General features: G+C 40.9%; 1 protein-coding gene across 3 annotated transcripts in view; it reads left to right on the top strand.

Moving 5' to 3' along the window:
* FGGY (FGGY carbohydrate kinase domain containing) overlaps positions 1-14,819 on the top strand; it is a 140,112-nt gene that overhangs the window by 33,754 nt on the left and 91,539 nt on the right. For all 3 annotated transcript variants that reach the window (XM_050306563.1, XM_050306562.1, XM_050306561.1), the window contains exon 5: positions 384-469. In XM_050306563.1, coding sequence (XP_050162520.1) covers positions 384-469 — 86 coding nt within the window. The remainder of the gene's footprint in view (positions 1-383; positions 470-14,819) is intronic.

Here is a 14,819-nt window from a genome sequence, read left to right on the forward strand (position 1 = left end):
CCTGAGCTTACAGTTAACAAATATGAAATTTAAAGTGGTAAATTCCTTCAAGCAAATGGTTTTTGAGAAAATTGTGTGTGGACTTTGAGGCTGCTCTGACACTGAGCAGCTGATGGGGAACTGAGAGCTCACGTTATTGATCTGAAACTGGTCCCTCCATGAACTTTTCATGGGAAACTTTGCTTAAGATCAGCCTGTGGTGGAGCAAAGGCTCAGTCCTCTGGGCAGTAAATCAGAGAGTAGAGCAGACAGGATGATCAGAGTAGTTGCTTTGAAAAAATTGTCCTTTTTACCTAAATATCAGGGTTTTTTAATTGCATTAAAATAAGGACATGATCATGCCTGACCTCTAATATCTGCATTTCTAAACATGTTTTTATTAGAACTTGCAGGAATCCTGGGAGAAGGCAGGCTGCTTCTTTGATCTTCCGGATTTCTTATCTTGGAAAGCCACAGGTGTCACTGCAAGGTATGTTAATTATAACAGTATGATTTGGTCATCCTCATCTGTTTTCTTCTGGATGTTCTGCTTTAATTCATTGTGACTGGACATGCTGTTATGTACATCTGTCTGTAATTGAGTCTACCCCAAAACATCTTGAACCTATCTCCTGCTTCCATGTGCATTCCTGAGCACAGTTGTTCCTGGGAGCAGTGTAGTTCACAGATACAGTTTGTTGCTACAAATGTCAGTTAATTGGTCTTGTGATCCATTTTGGAACAGAAATGTGATTGCTCTAGTTCCTGTGAAATACATTTTTAATAATTCTTTGAAATCTGGGGTTTTTTTACAAATTTATTGACTTTTTTTGGGAATGGAAAGGAAACACTTCTTTGCCATGTGGGAAGGATCTGTTAAAATCTTGTTTACAGTGGTCACTTGACTGTAAAACACAGCAGCTGTATTGCTCCTCCAAAGCATCCTGGGATACCTCCTGAGCAGTTTAACAAAATCCTCTGAGAGACCCCTCTGAAAGATCTGCATTCAAGTCAGCTGTGCTGGTGACTTGACTTGAAAGAAAAACGGAGTTGCTGGATGGTAATTGATAAATAGTATCTCAGTTCTTCTTCCTTTGGGTTTTCAGTGGGATTTGGCTGTATAATTATGAATTATGTAGCAGAAGAACAACTCCCACCCCACAGATCTTGCAATCTAAGCGGTCCTGTCACCTGGCCCAACTCCCAGATGATATTCCATGCAGGGTCTGCAACTCATGGAAGTTGGATTTAGACTTGGATTTAGAATTAGGACCCTTTAGTCAGGGCTTAGAGGGAGAATGGTCTGAAAAGTGAGGGTACAGGGGTACTGATGGCTCCTTGGTCCTGCCTGGCTTTGGCTTTGTGCTCTTGGCTGCAACTTCCTGGAGGTGAAGCAGAGAACCTCTCCTAAAACCAGAAACTGTTGCAGAAGGTGATACTCAAAAGTAGAGATGCCTGTATTTAGACTGGCAAGTTAATTTCCCTAGCAATGACAATTTGATTATTCAAAAACATTTTGATTGTGTTGATGAATGCTGTGAAAAGACTTTCTGGACCGAGTCCTCTCCCACCTTTGGTTGAGAGTTTTCTATTTTGGATAAAATAGTTCCTTGTAGGGCCTCCTTTGCTGCCTTAAGGTTAAGCCCATTAACATTAAAACTAAGCCCATTGTTTTGGCTCTAGTGGAATGTCTTACAGGGTAGCAAAGCTGGAAGAAAAATACAGGAAAATAAGGACAAGAAATGTTTTGCTGGAATCAAACCTAATTTTTTTCCCCTTCCTCTGCTTTCCCCCATGCACGCCTGTTTTTGGGGAATTTCCTTGTAGTTTGGTGAAGTAAAGTAACGTGCCCTGCATATGCTCATAATACAAGGGAATTGTGAATTTATCAAGTATAAGATTCTTCCCACCTTTTCTCCCTTTGAGCACAAAGGAGCCTATTCACAGGGCAAGACACAGTGTTACTCACTCTGAATCATACAGAACTTGGCCCTGATAAAAGACAGATTTATTTTTTTAAAAATTTGTTTTGGTGATGGGGATTTTACCAAAATAAATGCAATTCCAAAGGCACTTTTATGGGAAAGACCTTGCTTCTTTAAAATTTTAAGGGGCTCTCTGAAGCATTTTGTGTGTGTTTGACATTTGAAAACTGTGTATAGTCTTTTTGCCTTCAAAAAGTCAGGGTGAGGTCACTCAGAGCAGAACGTTGTGTGTGAGATGAGAATGGGACGTGTTTGAAAAGCAGTTCTTGATGTGTGTTTCTGAGTATGAAATCCTTTCTCTTTCCCCTTTAATTCTGCTGGCTTGAACTGCCTTGTTGCCAAGGTTTTTTCCAGTGGAACTATAATAAACAGTAAAGGCTTCTTACCTCCAAGCTGGAGATTCAGATGTATTCTGAGATTTTTTACCTACTGGCTTTGAAATTGCTCTGTGTCTCACTGAACAACACCCACCCATCACTTGCAAAGGACAAGTTCCAAGTTGTTGATTCCCATTGTTCTTGGAAGACTGTTGCCTGTAATATTTCATATTTAAAGTAGTTCTTTTTTATTGTTTCTCCTTGATGAAAGACCATTGGGGTTTTCTGAATGATCCTGACTATTCTGCATTGAAAATGTTACTGACAGCTCTTTAGTTAACAAATTTAAAACTTTGGAACTTCCCAGCTTCTGCCCCCCAAGGTTGCAACAATGAAGTGTTGGTTTTGCCACTTGAATACTTGGCTGTGTTGTCTCAGAAATGCTGTGGTGGAGAGGAAGGGCTGTGCTGTCACAGACACGTGTGAAGGGCTTTGCAGAGGCTCAGCACTTCGACTTGTGGTGAGTGTGACTCACTGCTCCCCTTCCCACCATCTACAACCTCTGAGAACTTTTCCTTTATATGGTGTTTTGGGTACAGCTATCTTAATAAAACCTAAACACTTATCTGGTTTAGTTACAGGCTACTGTGTGATGGATGGAGAATTCTTACCAGAGATGCACATCTGTAATTTCAGTGTGTTTCTGAGGTCTCTTGAGGGATTCTGCTGCAGATAAGGATATGGCTGAGCTGTTCAACTGGGTGGAATTCACACACAAATTTCTCAAAGGTCAAGTGTATTTAGACCCAGCATTCTGCTTCAGGGCCACTTCCAGTCATGAGCAACTCACTGGAAAATGAGTGGGTCTCTCCTGCATTTAAGATGAACTGTAACTAATGAGAGATTAAACCTGTGAAGGAGAGTTTGGAAACATAGGGAAAAATGTCAGGCTGACATTACTGAGATAGAGAGTATCCAACATTGTGCTGCAAGCCACCTCCCAAAATTAGTTGGAACAAACTGAGTATTTGTGCAGAATTTTGTTTCCATATTCTTATCCTCTAGATATGTTAATATCTAGGGGAAAGTAATGTATTACCTAGGAGAGACCTCATCTCTTACAGGGATGTTGATGCAAATAATTTTCCTGTGGAAATAATTGTCCAGTCAGTCTTCAGCTGCTTACCATCATGACAGGGAAAAGGGTGGAACAGATGTTTCTTATACTTTGGAGGAACTTTTCTAAATGATCTCCTTCCAACAGATCTCAGGATCGTGAGTTTCTCCAGAGAAAATCAGTTTTATAAGAAAGAAATTCATGCTGTTATGGTAATTACAGACTGCAAAGTGAAGGAGAAATGGTTGTAGTTGATTAAAAGCATTTCTGGGAACCACATAACCAATGTTAGTCTATATCTCTGTGAGAGGGGGTGATATCTTTTTAATATACAGTGTATTTTCAACAGGAAGATCCCTTGACTAATTGTTTTCTTTTGTTTATGAGGTCCTTGGCTTGAGCACATTTAAAGAGCTGACTCTTTATGTTAAACAGTGATTGAGTCCCTAAAGTTTATTTGTCACCCATTTCCAGTTGCTTATCATTAGGGCTTGAGATGGCTCTGTTGCACTGATGGAAATCCAGAGGACTCCTTGGATATTCCTGGGCTTGATGCAGAGTCTGCTGGGATCGATAGTAGACACTGGTCCCTTGCTGAATTGCAGCCATGGAAGTTTTTAGTGAAACATTAAGCTGGGAAGGTGCTCTTGAATCCAAGAATCTGGATTCAGGTCTCTGCTCTGTTATATCCCCTGTGTGATTGGAGGAGTGAGTTAAATCTGCATCTTCAGAGGTGTTTGGGCAGTTGAACACATTTGGGGATTTCATTCTGGTTCATCCCTGTATTTGCTCTTCAGCTGTTAAATTGATATTCACACACTCTTAGGAGGTTTCCTGCTTTTACTGCTGTGAGGTGAAATTGCTGTGTCAGTGGAGTCCTCACCAAATATTTTATCCAGATAGGCTGGAAACTCTGAAAAGGGAGAGACTTTGGAAGAGGAGCTTATGTTTCGAGGTGCAGTTTTAAAAACAAACTGGTGTGAGTTAAATGGTTATCTGAAGGATGTCTGTGTCATTTTAAAGGATTGGGCAATCCTGCAGTGGGACGTGGTAACTGCAGCAGTGCAGACACCAGTTTTTTGGGGCCAGCTGCCCTTCCCTTCCTTCCCAGCCTTGCCATGACTAATGTATACCCTTTGGCTGGGTCCTGGAGTTTGGCTTCTTGTTTATATTTTGTGCCTACTTCAAAAGATGGCTGGTTTAAAAATCAGGCCTCTGAGTGGAAAGAAAGGGCCGAGGGAATATTTCAGAAGGCTGTTGTGATTAGTGCTGAGCCCATGTGGCAGTGACAGTATCCTGAGCTGCACTCGGGGGTTGTGTCCTGTTTATGAAATGAAACCCAAAGCTTCAGATTTGCAGACTTGTTTGGAGAAGTCTCTGGAGAAGGGAGAATTATCTTGAAGGGGAGGGGAAGGGAGGAGAGGGATGGTGTTTTTGTGGATTGGACAAACAAAGTACCATGGATTTCTTGTCATGAAGCCAAAAGCAAGTGTCCCTGTCATGGTATCTTTGCCAAATGAGAGAATTCTACTGCTATGGGGCTTTTAATAAATTCAAAACATGTTCTTTGGAGACTGGTGACACATAGGCTGATCCAGAAAATAGGAAATGTTTAGCTGGAAAAGTTATCAGGACTGTGAAGGGCAGGTGCAATGGGGGCCATTAATGTTAGATTTTTTTTTTTAAATTTAAAAACGGTATGTCCTTGAGTCTGCAGAGTAACCTGAAAGAGTTCTGTGTGCTAAAGAAGAAAATTGTTAGCAGGTCTCGTTAACCTTAGCCAGGAAGCACACAGGCAAACAGGAAGCTTTAGCTATTGTTATTGTACAAGTGCCCTTTACAAAATATTAGCAAAAGAAGCTTAATGTGTTTTCCACAAGAACAGGAGCTCTTCATGGTGTCTCACTGTGCCGAAAAACTGCATTGTCCCTTTCCAGCAGCTTTGGACATACATTGAGACCTTGCACTGCAGAGACTTGCATTGAGATCTTCAAATATTTACTACTTTGATTATTTTTTTAAGATGTTAGGATTGTTAATTAGCTGTGGCAGTATCTAGCCCTTTGTTTTCTATTGTGTTCATTTGCTGCTGAAAAGAAAAAAAAAGCCAGCTAGGTCAGTATAGAAAGGATTGGGGCAGGCAGTGGATGTATTCCTGGCAGCTTTCCACAGAGACAGTGAACTCTGAGCCAACCATGAAGTCATCGTGAACTCAGGGAGTCTCACTAATCCAAGGCAATGTGTCTTAATTTGACAAAGCAAAGGCTGCTTGATAAGCCAGCGCAGCTAGAAATGCTGTTACAGGGGGTGTTTGTTAAATTGAGATTGTGGAGGAGAAACGTGCTGATATGAAAGGAATCATCTTGTTTTCAGGTCCTTGCTCCCCCAGGCCCAAAGGCAGCTTGGCTCCCTTCTCCCCTGCGGTTCGGGCCGTGCAGTGGCTTGATGTGAAATTTGAGAAACATATGTAGTTTTCTATTTCAGGAAAATGATCTCAGGGATTGAATGTGTGTTTTGTTGGCTGTTAAACTCTGATCTTGCCTAGTGTGGTAGTTTGAGAGTGTGTGTGTGTGTGTCTCTGTGATGATTAAAATGTTCTCCAACACTTAAAAAAAAATAATTAAAAAAAACCAAATCAGAGTTCATATATTCATTGTTAAAGGTCTTATTTCTTCAGACTCACAGGGCAACATCCTACCTCATAAGAAGCCTCTTAAATAAATATACAATGTGCATCAGAAAATCTTTTATTTTTCCACAGTAATAAGTAACATTTCCTTGAGCTGATGAATGGTGCACACACAGTTTTTCATCAAAGCAAAAAAGCTGTGTTTAAACATCCCTTTCATTGTTGATCCTGTGCAGAAGCAGTATAGATCCATATGAACACTGTAATTATTAACTTCCCCGAGGTTCAGATGATAATCTCCACTTAATAAAGTTTGTGAAGAGATGGGGAATCTCTGAGATCCATCTTGCTGGGACCTTGACTAATGGTGGCACTGGATAACTCTGCTTCACTGGGGCTGGGGGAAAGTACTGAAGGAGGTTGGGCTCTTATGGCATTAAATTCTGAGGAAAGACAACACAGAAACCACAGAGGAGTTTGTTGTCTTTCAGTTCTCTTCATCTCATTTTTTACAATCATCTTCAGATACAGGCTGGGTGTTCAGGGTGTTTCTTTTGCATCAGCTGCTGTGAACACATCAGGGATCAGACCCTCGTGGTGCAGGGGGTGTAATAAACAATCTGTCATCTCCTTTGAACTCTTCCTTATATGAAACCCCATGGAAAGCCCCACGCAAAGCCCCTGTCCATTGTGGGATTGGGTCTCTGTTCAGCCAGAGCTGTGGAACAATTGCTTCCTTGCATAAATTTGAACCAGATAAGAAAATAGCCATGTTTATGAGCTCCTGGGTCATTTGCAGCCCTGGCAGTGTTTCAGTGTGCACATATATAATGCATGTATTCACAGTAAATTCTTAAAAACCACCCCCCTGAAAACAATAACATTCCAGGAGTGTTCTCATCCAGGGAAGGAAAAGAAAGCTATGTAGCATGAAGTCTGTGCACTGCATGTGTACATACAGTGCTTAGAAGTATTAAAACTCACAGAAATTTATTATTCTGTAAAGAGCTCTTTCATTTTGTCTTAAAAAAAAAAAATCCAAACCCTTACTCTTCTGGAATACCTTGCATATGAAAGAGTATTAACACATTCAGGCTTTAAATGCTGCTCTTAAGTAAGAAAGTGGCATTATTATTTTATAACTGGGAAAAGAACTGTATCATTTGAAGGGTAGCATTCTTCTAAGCGTTTAGGTGGGCATCCAGCTTTCTGTCTGCCTTGCAGTGAGAATTAGGTGTTGTGTTCCATAGGCATTTTCAGAGATCACACTATAAATTATTTATTCTGGACCAATTCTTCCTGCAGACTTCCCAAACAAATGCTTTTCACCACTGGAGTGTTCCTCCTCTCCCTTTCACTGTAATACATGGCTGTAACAACAGACTTGGCCTGGCAGGCAGTTTACCTACAGGTTTGCTTTATTTTTGTTGGCTGACTCTCTAAATCAGCTTAATGTGAGTAACTTTCCCTGGAAATTCTTAGCGTGCTTTAAGATGACACTGATGGTGTCAGGGTTGATTTACATTATCTCTTTAAAGAGCATGAGCTTGCCTAGGACTTTTTCTCTTATTTGTTTTAGCATTCATGTTCTCCAGAGAGGAGCCTTTTAACTGTGAAATGTAAATAGCCTGACAAGGAAGACTTCAAAAGCAAATGATTCTTTGTCCGTGGCAGTGATACCAAGCTTGCCAACTCTGTAACCTTTAAAACAGAGCACTTTTATGCTTGACCTGTCATCTGCCTATAAAAATAATCTTAGATCAATGATACAGTGCTTTCAAGAATGTGTCTGAAGAAAGCAGACACTTCTATGTATGTGTTCTGTCATTTCTCCATTGTGATGGACCATCTGCTGCTTCAGCTCTCAGGGAGATTTGGGTATTGATTTGGTGTCAGTGTCTGGTGTGTTCTGAGGTGGGGAATACTTTCACTGCAGTTTGCAAATTGATGTTGCCAGATAGCGAGCCTGATATTATATAAATATATGTGTTTTGTGAAGTCACCGAGGGTTTGTTTTTGCCTTCCCACGTTCTTTATTCCAGTGCCATTCCATTAAGCTGTTCATTAGATGAAAGGTTGTAATTCAGTCTTCTGTGGATGAAATGTATATGTACTTATGGAATCAAAGACATTCCAAGAAAGGTTGTTTATTTTCTTACTACCTTCTTTAATTAGATGTCGATGGTAGGATTCTGACTGTCTGCCTTCAGAGAAGCAGATGAAGCAGCAGTGATTGCAGTGGGATCCAGCAGAGATGGCTGAAGTTACACTTCTTAGTTGTCAGACCCTGCACGCACAGGAAACTTAATTCTCCTGTGGACAGGATAGTTGGAATTTCAGATTCCACCATGGCTGGTAGTTTAATTTTAAAGCAGAGGGGAAGTTCTGTGTTTTATATTTTACTATTAGGTAACTTCAGATGATGGGTTTTTTTGTTGTATTTCTATTTGGTTCAAACTGCTCACACTCAGCTCTAAACTGCCCCTGGAGCTGCTAACCTAAGTTAAAACCTGTGTTTGTCCACTTTATTTTAGTTCAGTGTCTCTATCTCAAACTTGCCAGCCTGAGCTATGAGTTTGCTGGTTTGTGCAGAATGGATGTATCCTTGCACTTCCCTGAGTGGGGACTGGAAACCACAAGCATCCCTGTGAGAGCCTGTCCCAGTGTTCCCAGCAGGCTGCAAGCTCAGAGCCCCTGAGCTGGGGCTGTCCTGGGGTCACTCCCAGGATCCATGTGCTGGTGTCAGAGTAGAAGAGAGTTCATGGAGGGGGACAAAGCAATCGCCTCTTGTACCCATGTACAAGGAATTTCTGTCAAAGTGGGAAAGAATGTGAGAAAGCCCTTCATGCTGCAGAAGGTGATTGGGAAAAATTTGAGAATGTGCAAAGATATGCTTGTTATATCCAAAACCCTCCCCACCCCCAAATCCCACTTGCATTTATCCATATGGAGTACACATGGTTAGGATGAGGGAAGTAACTTCAACTTTCACTCAGTGCAGCTTGAATCTTACAGTTTTGAAACTATTTCCAACCTCATTTTCCAAGGTGAGCTCTTTCTTCTGAGGGCTGAGACTGGATCTGCATAGTAAAGTGTTTACATGTGTAATTAAAAGTGATGAGAGGGGGTGAACATGCCACACAATACACAGAAAACTGTTTCCCTGTGGTTTCCATCTTCTGGGAGTCCCTCTGCGAAACTGTACTTGGGAGTTTTGTCATTGTTTATAAAATACCTCATACAGACTCTTTTGAGAAAAAGAAATACCATGATATAGTTTTGCTTTCAGGAAAGAAATTGAGTGTGCTTCCTGTCTTAGTGCAAGGAGTAGGTGTGGTGTTGTCCTTAGTTCCTTGCACATGCCATCTATATGTGAGGGTAATAATCACAGAGCTTTCCTCTCCCTATAAAGATGGGAAGATGGTGTAAGAGTGTGATACACTGTTGACACTTGTTCTTCAAATTCATCCCATCTGCTGCTGTTCTTGTCCTCACCTTTCACTCCCAAGCTCTGTGGGCACACGTGCAGTCTGGGTTGAGTCTTCTTCCCAAGTGGTATTTTTCGTATGTCCTGTTGGGCAGTGCTGCCCACGATGTGTATCTGTACACGTACATATAATTTGAATGCGCATCACAAAGACAACTTAAAGTTCTTTAGTGTTCCCTGTTCCTCAGTAGCACCAGGTATGAATATACGGGGACTTCTCTGCAGGGATCCCAGGTTGTTTAAGACTTTCTGGGTTTGTATATTTTGTCCTGTAGCAGCTCTTCATTTTGTGTATAAGGACAGTTCATAAACAGATGTTGAATCTCAACATGGTGCCTGCTATTTCCTGCTATTTCTGACCTGCCTCTAACGACACAGACAATCCTTATTTACACCAGTTAGCTCTGCTGTAAGTTATCCAAGGAAATTTCCTGTTAACTCTTTCAGCTCGTGTCTCTAACTGTGGAATAAAGGAAACTTATACTTACTAAAACGTTGAGAGATTTCTGATTGCCCAGCCTATCAAGAGACATATTAATTAATTAATTAAAGTAGGTGCTCATTTGCTTTGGAGCAAACAGGGAAAGGAGGTAGAGTATAAAGATCGATGTCCAAAATGACATAGCACAAATTAACCCTGTGACTGTGATACTGTGCTGATGGAAATCACTTCAGGCTGATTAAGGCTTCAGCCACTATCTCATTTGTGTGTGTTGGTTTATCCAAAAGGGCCTCTATTTGTGTTTGTGCATAAAATAGGGAATACAGTTTGGCCTCATTAAGTTTGAAACTCTGCTTGGAGGAATATTGCTCAAGAAAACCACATCAGGACAAGCTTTTGAAAGTGCAGACTGGTTTAGAGAAAGCATTTTAATATACTGAAGCCTCAAGCCATCTACCTCTGCTCCTGAGAGCTCTACCTGAAAACTTCCAGGGCTGAATAATTTAAGGTTTGAGTTTTTTTTTTCCTTCATTCTTTCTGCAAGAAATACTAGTCTAATGTTTTATTTTCTTAAAGTCTGAACTCCACATAACTTTTTTTCAGAACTGTTTATCCTCACTCCAGACATGAACCTTGGAAAGGTGGCAGAAAAAACAAACAGCTGCTGTGTTTTTGGGCAGTCTGCATTCCTTTAAACTCTCTGAGATCAGACTTGTGCTGAGATTTTCAAATTATTTGTCCTAGGGCTTAAACACTTTCACTCCTGCTTAAAAGTCAGTGAGTTTGCCATACTGGTGCTTGTGAGAGCTGTCATGCAGAGCCTTAATGATTCAAAAACTATGAATATATGATGTGTAGTTAGGGCTTTTTATTATTGTTTCATTCAAACTTCACCTGCCTCCCTAATCATCTTTCCATTTTTGGACTCCAGTCCTTTTTTTAACTTCAGTGCGTTGCTTAAGATATTCTAGGGAACTTTGTTTTCATTTTGGTTTGGGAGTAAATTTGATACATATAAAAATGTTATTGATGGACCAAGGTGGATGTAAAGTAAAAGACTGTCACATTCCCAAGGCCCAGAGTCAGAAATTATCTTCTGAAGCTTAGGTTTCCGTCACAAGTGGGAAATGCCACAAGAGCCATCAGTCCTGTGGCAGCATTTTGGGCTCTCTTCATGAAGTCTCTAAACTATGTTCTGTGGAGCTGGATGTAAGAGGTGGAAGAGTCAGGACAATGCAGGCTTGTGTGGTGAGCTACTGAAAGAGTAGTGGTTGGGGTCTTCATCAGAGTTTTCCTGCAGGAGAGATGTGAAGATGCTGCTTCTACTTGTTCCTTATAAGTAGCTGAAATCCCAAACATGTCTTGCAGTTCCTTCCCAATTGGTGGAACTTTGCATGGTGAAGGGATTGGTTGTACCAGATCACTGTGTTTGTGATATGGGTTAAATGCACTGAGCAGGATGTTGTTTACTAGCAACTGGAATGGAAAACAAAGCAGTCACTGCAGTTCTGAAGGGCTTTTCAGTTACCCAGGCTCATTCTTTTCTTTGGGCCCTTTTCCAGCAAAGCACTTAAGGCACGTGCTCAAAGTTAAAGCCTGTGCTTAAGTGCTTTGCTGGTCTGGGTCCTTTATTTGCTGTCCAGGCATGTTGGTATGAACAGGCTGCTGGTTGTAGGAATGTTTGGGGAACTGTTCTTCTTACACTGCTCATTTTCCTTTTCTGAACTTCTTGGCCACTGATGACCTCGAAAAGATAGTTTGTTGTTTCAGTGTGGCACAGATATCAGTTTGCAAACAGTCTGTAGGTTATTGGTTGAAATTAATTTGCACTGGTTTGGAAGAAACTGCATATTTGGGAAAATCGATGTCAGTCCACCCAGAGAAGTTTTCACGTGATACCTTTCTCCAGCTGAGTAACATGACTGGCAGCACTTGTCATATGATAAAAGCATCTTCAAACAATTCAGGTACTGTGAATTTAGCCCGTGGTGTGACATGTTATTCCTTCTTCCAGAAAATTCTTTCTTACATAACTGCTGTCTTTTAGATGGCACTTTTTATTTTTTGATCTGGATGTAGATTGATTTATTTATGGTTTTAATTTCTGCACTGCAGAGTTGTGTATCTCTGATTCCTGCAGGACTGCAGGTCTTGTGCTGTCCCTCCTCATCATTCCCATACCATCCATGGCAAGTCAGGACAGGAGAACTTGGTTGAATTCAGGCCTTGGGAATTCTCTTTGTGTCTTGCAGCAGTGAAAGTTGGCCTTTCACCTCTTAGAACACCAGGGAGTTCATTTCTTCCTGCTTTTCTTTGTCAAGGTGCAAACTACTTTACAGCAATGGAAATGGCAGAATGTGCAGCCTGATATTGCTGAGCTGAGTGGGGAGGGAGCAAGAACCATCTGTATGGAATAAGTCAAACACAATCCTGCAGTTGCTTATGCAAACAAGGGACTTCCATAAATGCTCCTGCTGACGTCAGAGACACTGTTGGCTCAGGTCAAGTTACTCACACCTAAGTCTTTGTAGGACCAAGCTCATAGATAAATAGCTGTTTGCGAAATTGTATTTATATATTTGGTCCTTAATTTCTCTTATATAAAAATGTACAGGGTCTCTATGAACAGTGATCTTTTTACTTCCCTCATTTAATTTGGTAAAGCAACAAATACAGAAATTCTTGTGCTTTTTTCCCTCATTAAAAAGCTATAAACCATTACAGAGGGAATAAAGCATTCTCTTTTTTTCGTGCCTCTAACACAGGGATTTTGAATTGACTTTTATTCCATTCTCCTCTGTGCTTGCAGCATTTGTTGAGTGTATTTTCTGCAAGTATTGTAGTATAATTGAAGTCCCAAGGAAGGGAAAGACAAATATTTTAGTGTTGTTAGAGCTGCATGAAAGGGTTCATTAGAGTTTAGAGCAGTGGTGAACTCCACCCTGCTGGTTCAACCGTCACCCTTCTCGGTGCTGGGGTAAGACAAGCTCAGGCAGTGCCTGGGAGGGTGAGCTCTGGCTCTGAGAGAGCTGGGGATGTGCATTCCCAGGTGAGGTTGTTGTTAACATTTAAATGAATGTAAAACCCACTGTTGTCCACCTTCCTTGTGTAACAGGCTAAAGCATCTGAAATGAGAGAAGAGCAACATCCTTCTTTCACTCTTCCAAGAACCCGTGGGTCGATTTTTTTGGTTGTTAGAACAAGTCGAAGTGAGGTTCATTTTGTCCAGTCCCTCCTGTTTTACAGTGACAGCAGTAATGGTTTCAGAGGAAATAAAAGGCAAGAGGAATCCTAGAATTGAGAACAAGTGAGCATCCTTCTGGGGACACTGCTTTCACATCATGCTCACTTAATGAGCATTTATGTTCCCCTGTATTATTTCTCTCTATTATTGACTGGAAGCAGTCTAGATATTCATGTAATGTAGCCTCCTTTTTGTTTTTCTTTTATTTTCTCTTGTCCCAGAAATACCTTTTTCAATTGCAGAATGATTGCTTGTTTTGTTTGAATGCCTTTATTGCTGTATTCTGAGGAATAATGACAGCTGATTTATCTACTCTGTAGCCTTCCGCATTTTCTGTGTTGCTCTACTGATGTAAATAAGCTGAAATGTTTTTTCATTCTTACTTTATGGAAATTTATGTATGCTTTTACTCACTTGTTACCATTTTCAGACCTCTTTGTGGTTCTACTTTGTGGTGTTTTCTTTGTTTGGTTTGTGAAATTCCACAGCTATCCAAATAATACTGTTGATCTCTTTGCTTTTTGAGATTTGCTCGAAAATTTACCCTCTTTTTTTTACATGAATACAATTACAAAGGGCAATGCAAACCATTATTATTATAATTAGTTAAAGATACTCTAGTAATAGAGTAAACTGCTACTGCAGTTTAAAGTATTAAAATACAAGCATGCAGTACGTTATGGGGTATGTGAAATGAGCCATCTTGCTTTTGCTGTGGTTTAAATGACTTACCTTAAAATCTAACAAAACATGTTTTCAGAAATTGATACTAATGACTGTAAATTTTGACTAGAGAGCTAGTGTTTAGGAATGAGACCTAGTATTTAGGAATGAGTTGTGATATTAAGAGTTGGTATTGACTGAACCAATTTTTGTGACAGGAGGTAACAACACACCCTGTTGCCTGTTTAGGAGTCTCTGATGTGCACCATGGTTCAGGTGCACATGGCAGCTGTATCCTGTCATCCAGACTTGAGTAAGACTTGAAGGTGGCTTCCCTGAATAAAGAAGGGGGGCTCAACACTGGAGTTTAGCATGTGAAATGGGATCAGCCTCCATCAAAATGTAGTTATTAAAACTTTCTTTTATTGCAGTACTCTTGGCAATTTCCCTGCTTCTGTTCTGGTTTCACTTAGGCTTTGTCTGGCCACAAGTGCACGACAGCCGAGGTTCCAGTTCAGCACAGCCTGACTAAGCTGGTAAAAACTCCCATTAACCCACTGACTGCTCTTCAGAACTTCTTACTCACACGTGTGTTCACGTACTGTGCTAAACTAGACTATCAGCAGTGTTGGTGTTGGGAATATATTCATTATGTACTCAGGAATTAGTAAAATGTGCCTTTATAGTGAACTTGTGAAGAGATGTCTGGACTCTCTCTCAGAATATCACTGTGAGGGTTGTAAGGGTGTGGTTTTTCACACCCCTCTAATTCCGCTCAGTGACATGAAGACAGCAGAAACCACATCACGAAGTGTGGCACTGATCATGTGGAGATTTGCTTTACTGGTCCGTGTCTGGAGTGTCAGTGTGCACGTGGCGCTGGCCAGGCATCGCCCTCAGCATCTGCCACACTTCCTAAACCACTGCAAGAGGCCACAGAGCTTCCTAAGTCTTTG

Source organism: Myiozetetes cayanensis, unplaced genomic scaffold, assembly GCF_022539395.1.
Source record: "Myiozetetes cayanensis isolate MyiCay16 unplaced genomic scaffold, myiCay2020 scf12, whole genome shotgun sequence".
Classification (NCBI taxonomy): Eukaryota; Metazoa; Chordata; class Aves; order Passeriformes; family Tyrannidae; genus Myiozetetes; species Myiozetetes cayanensis.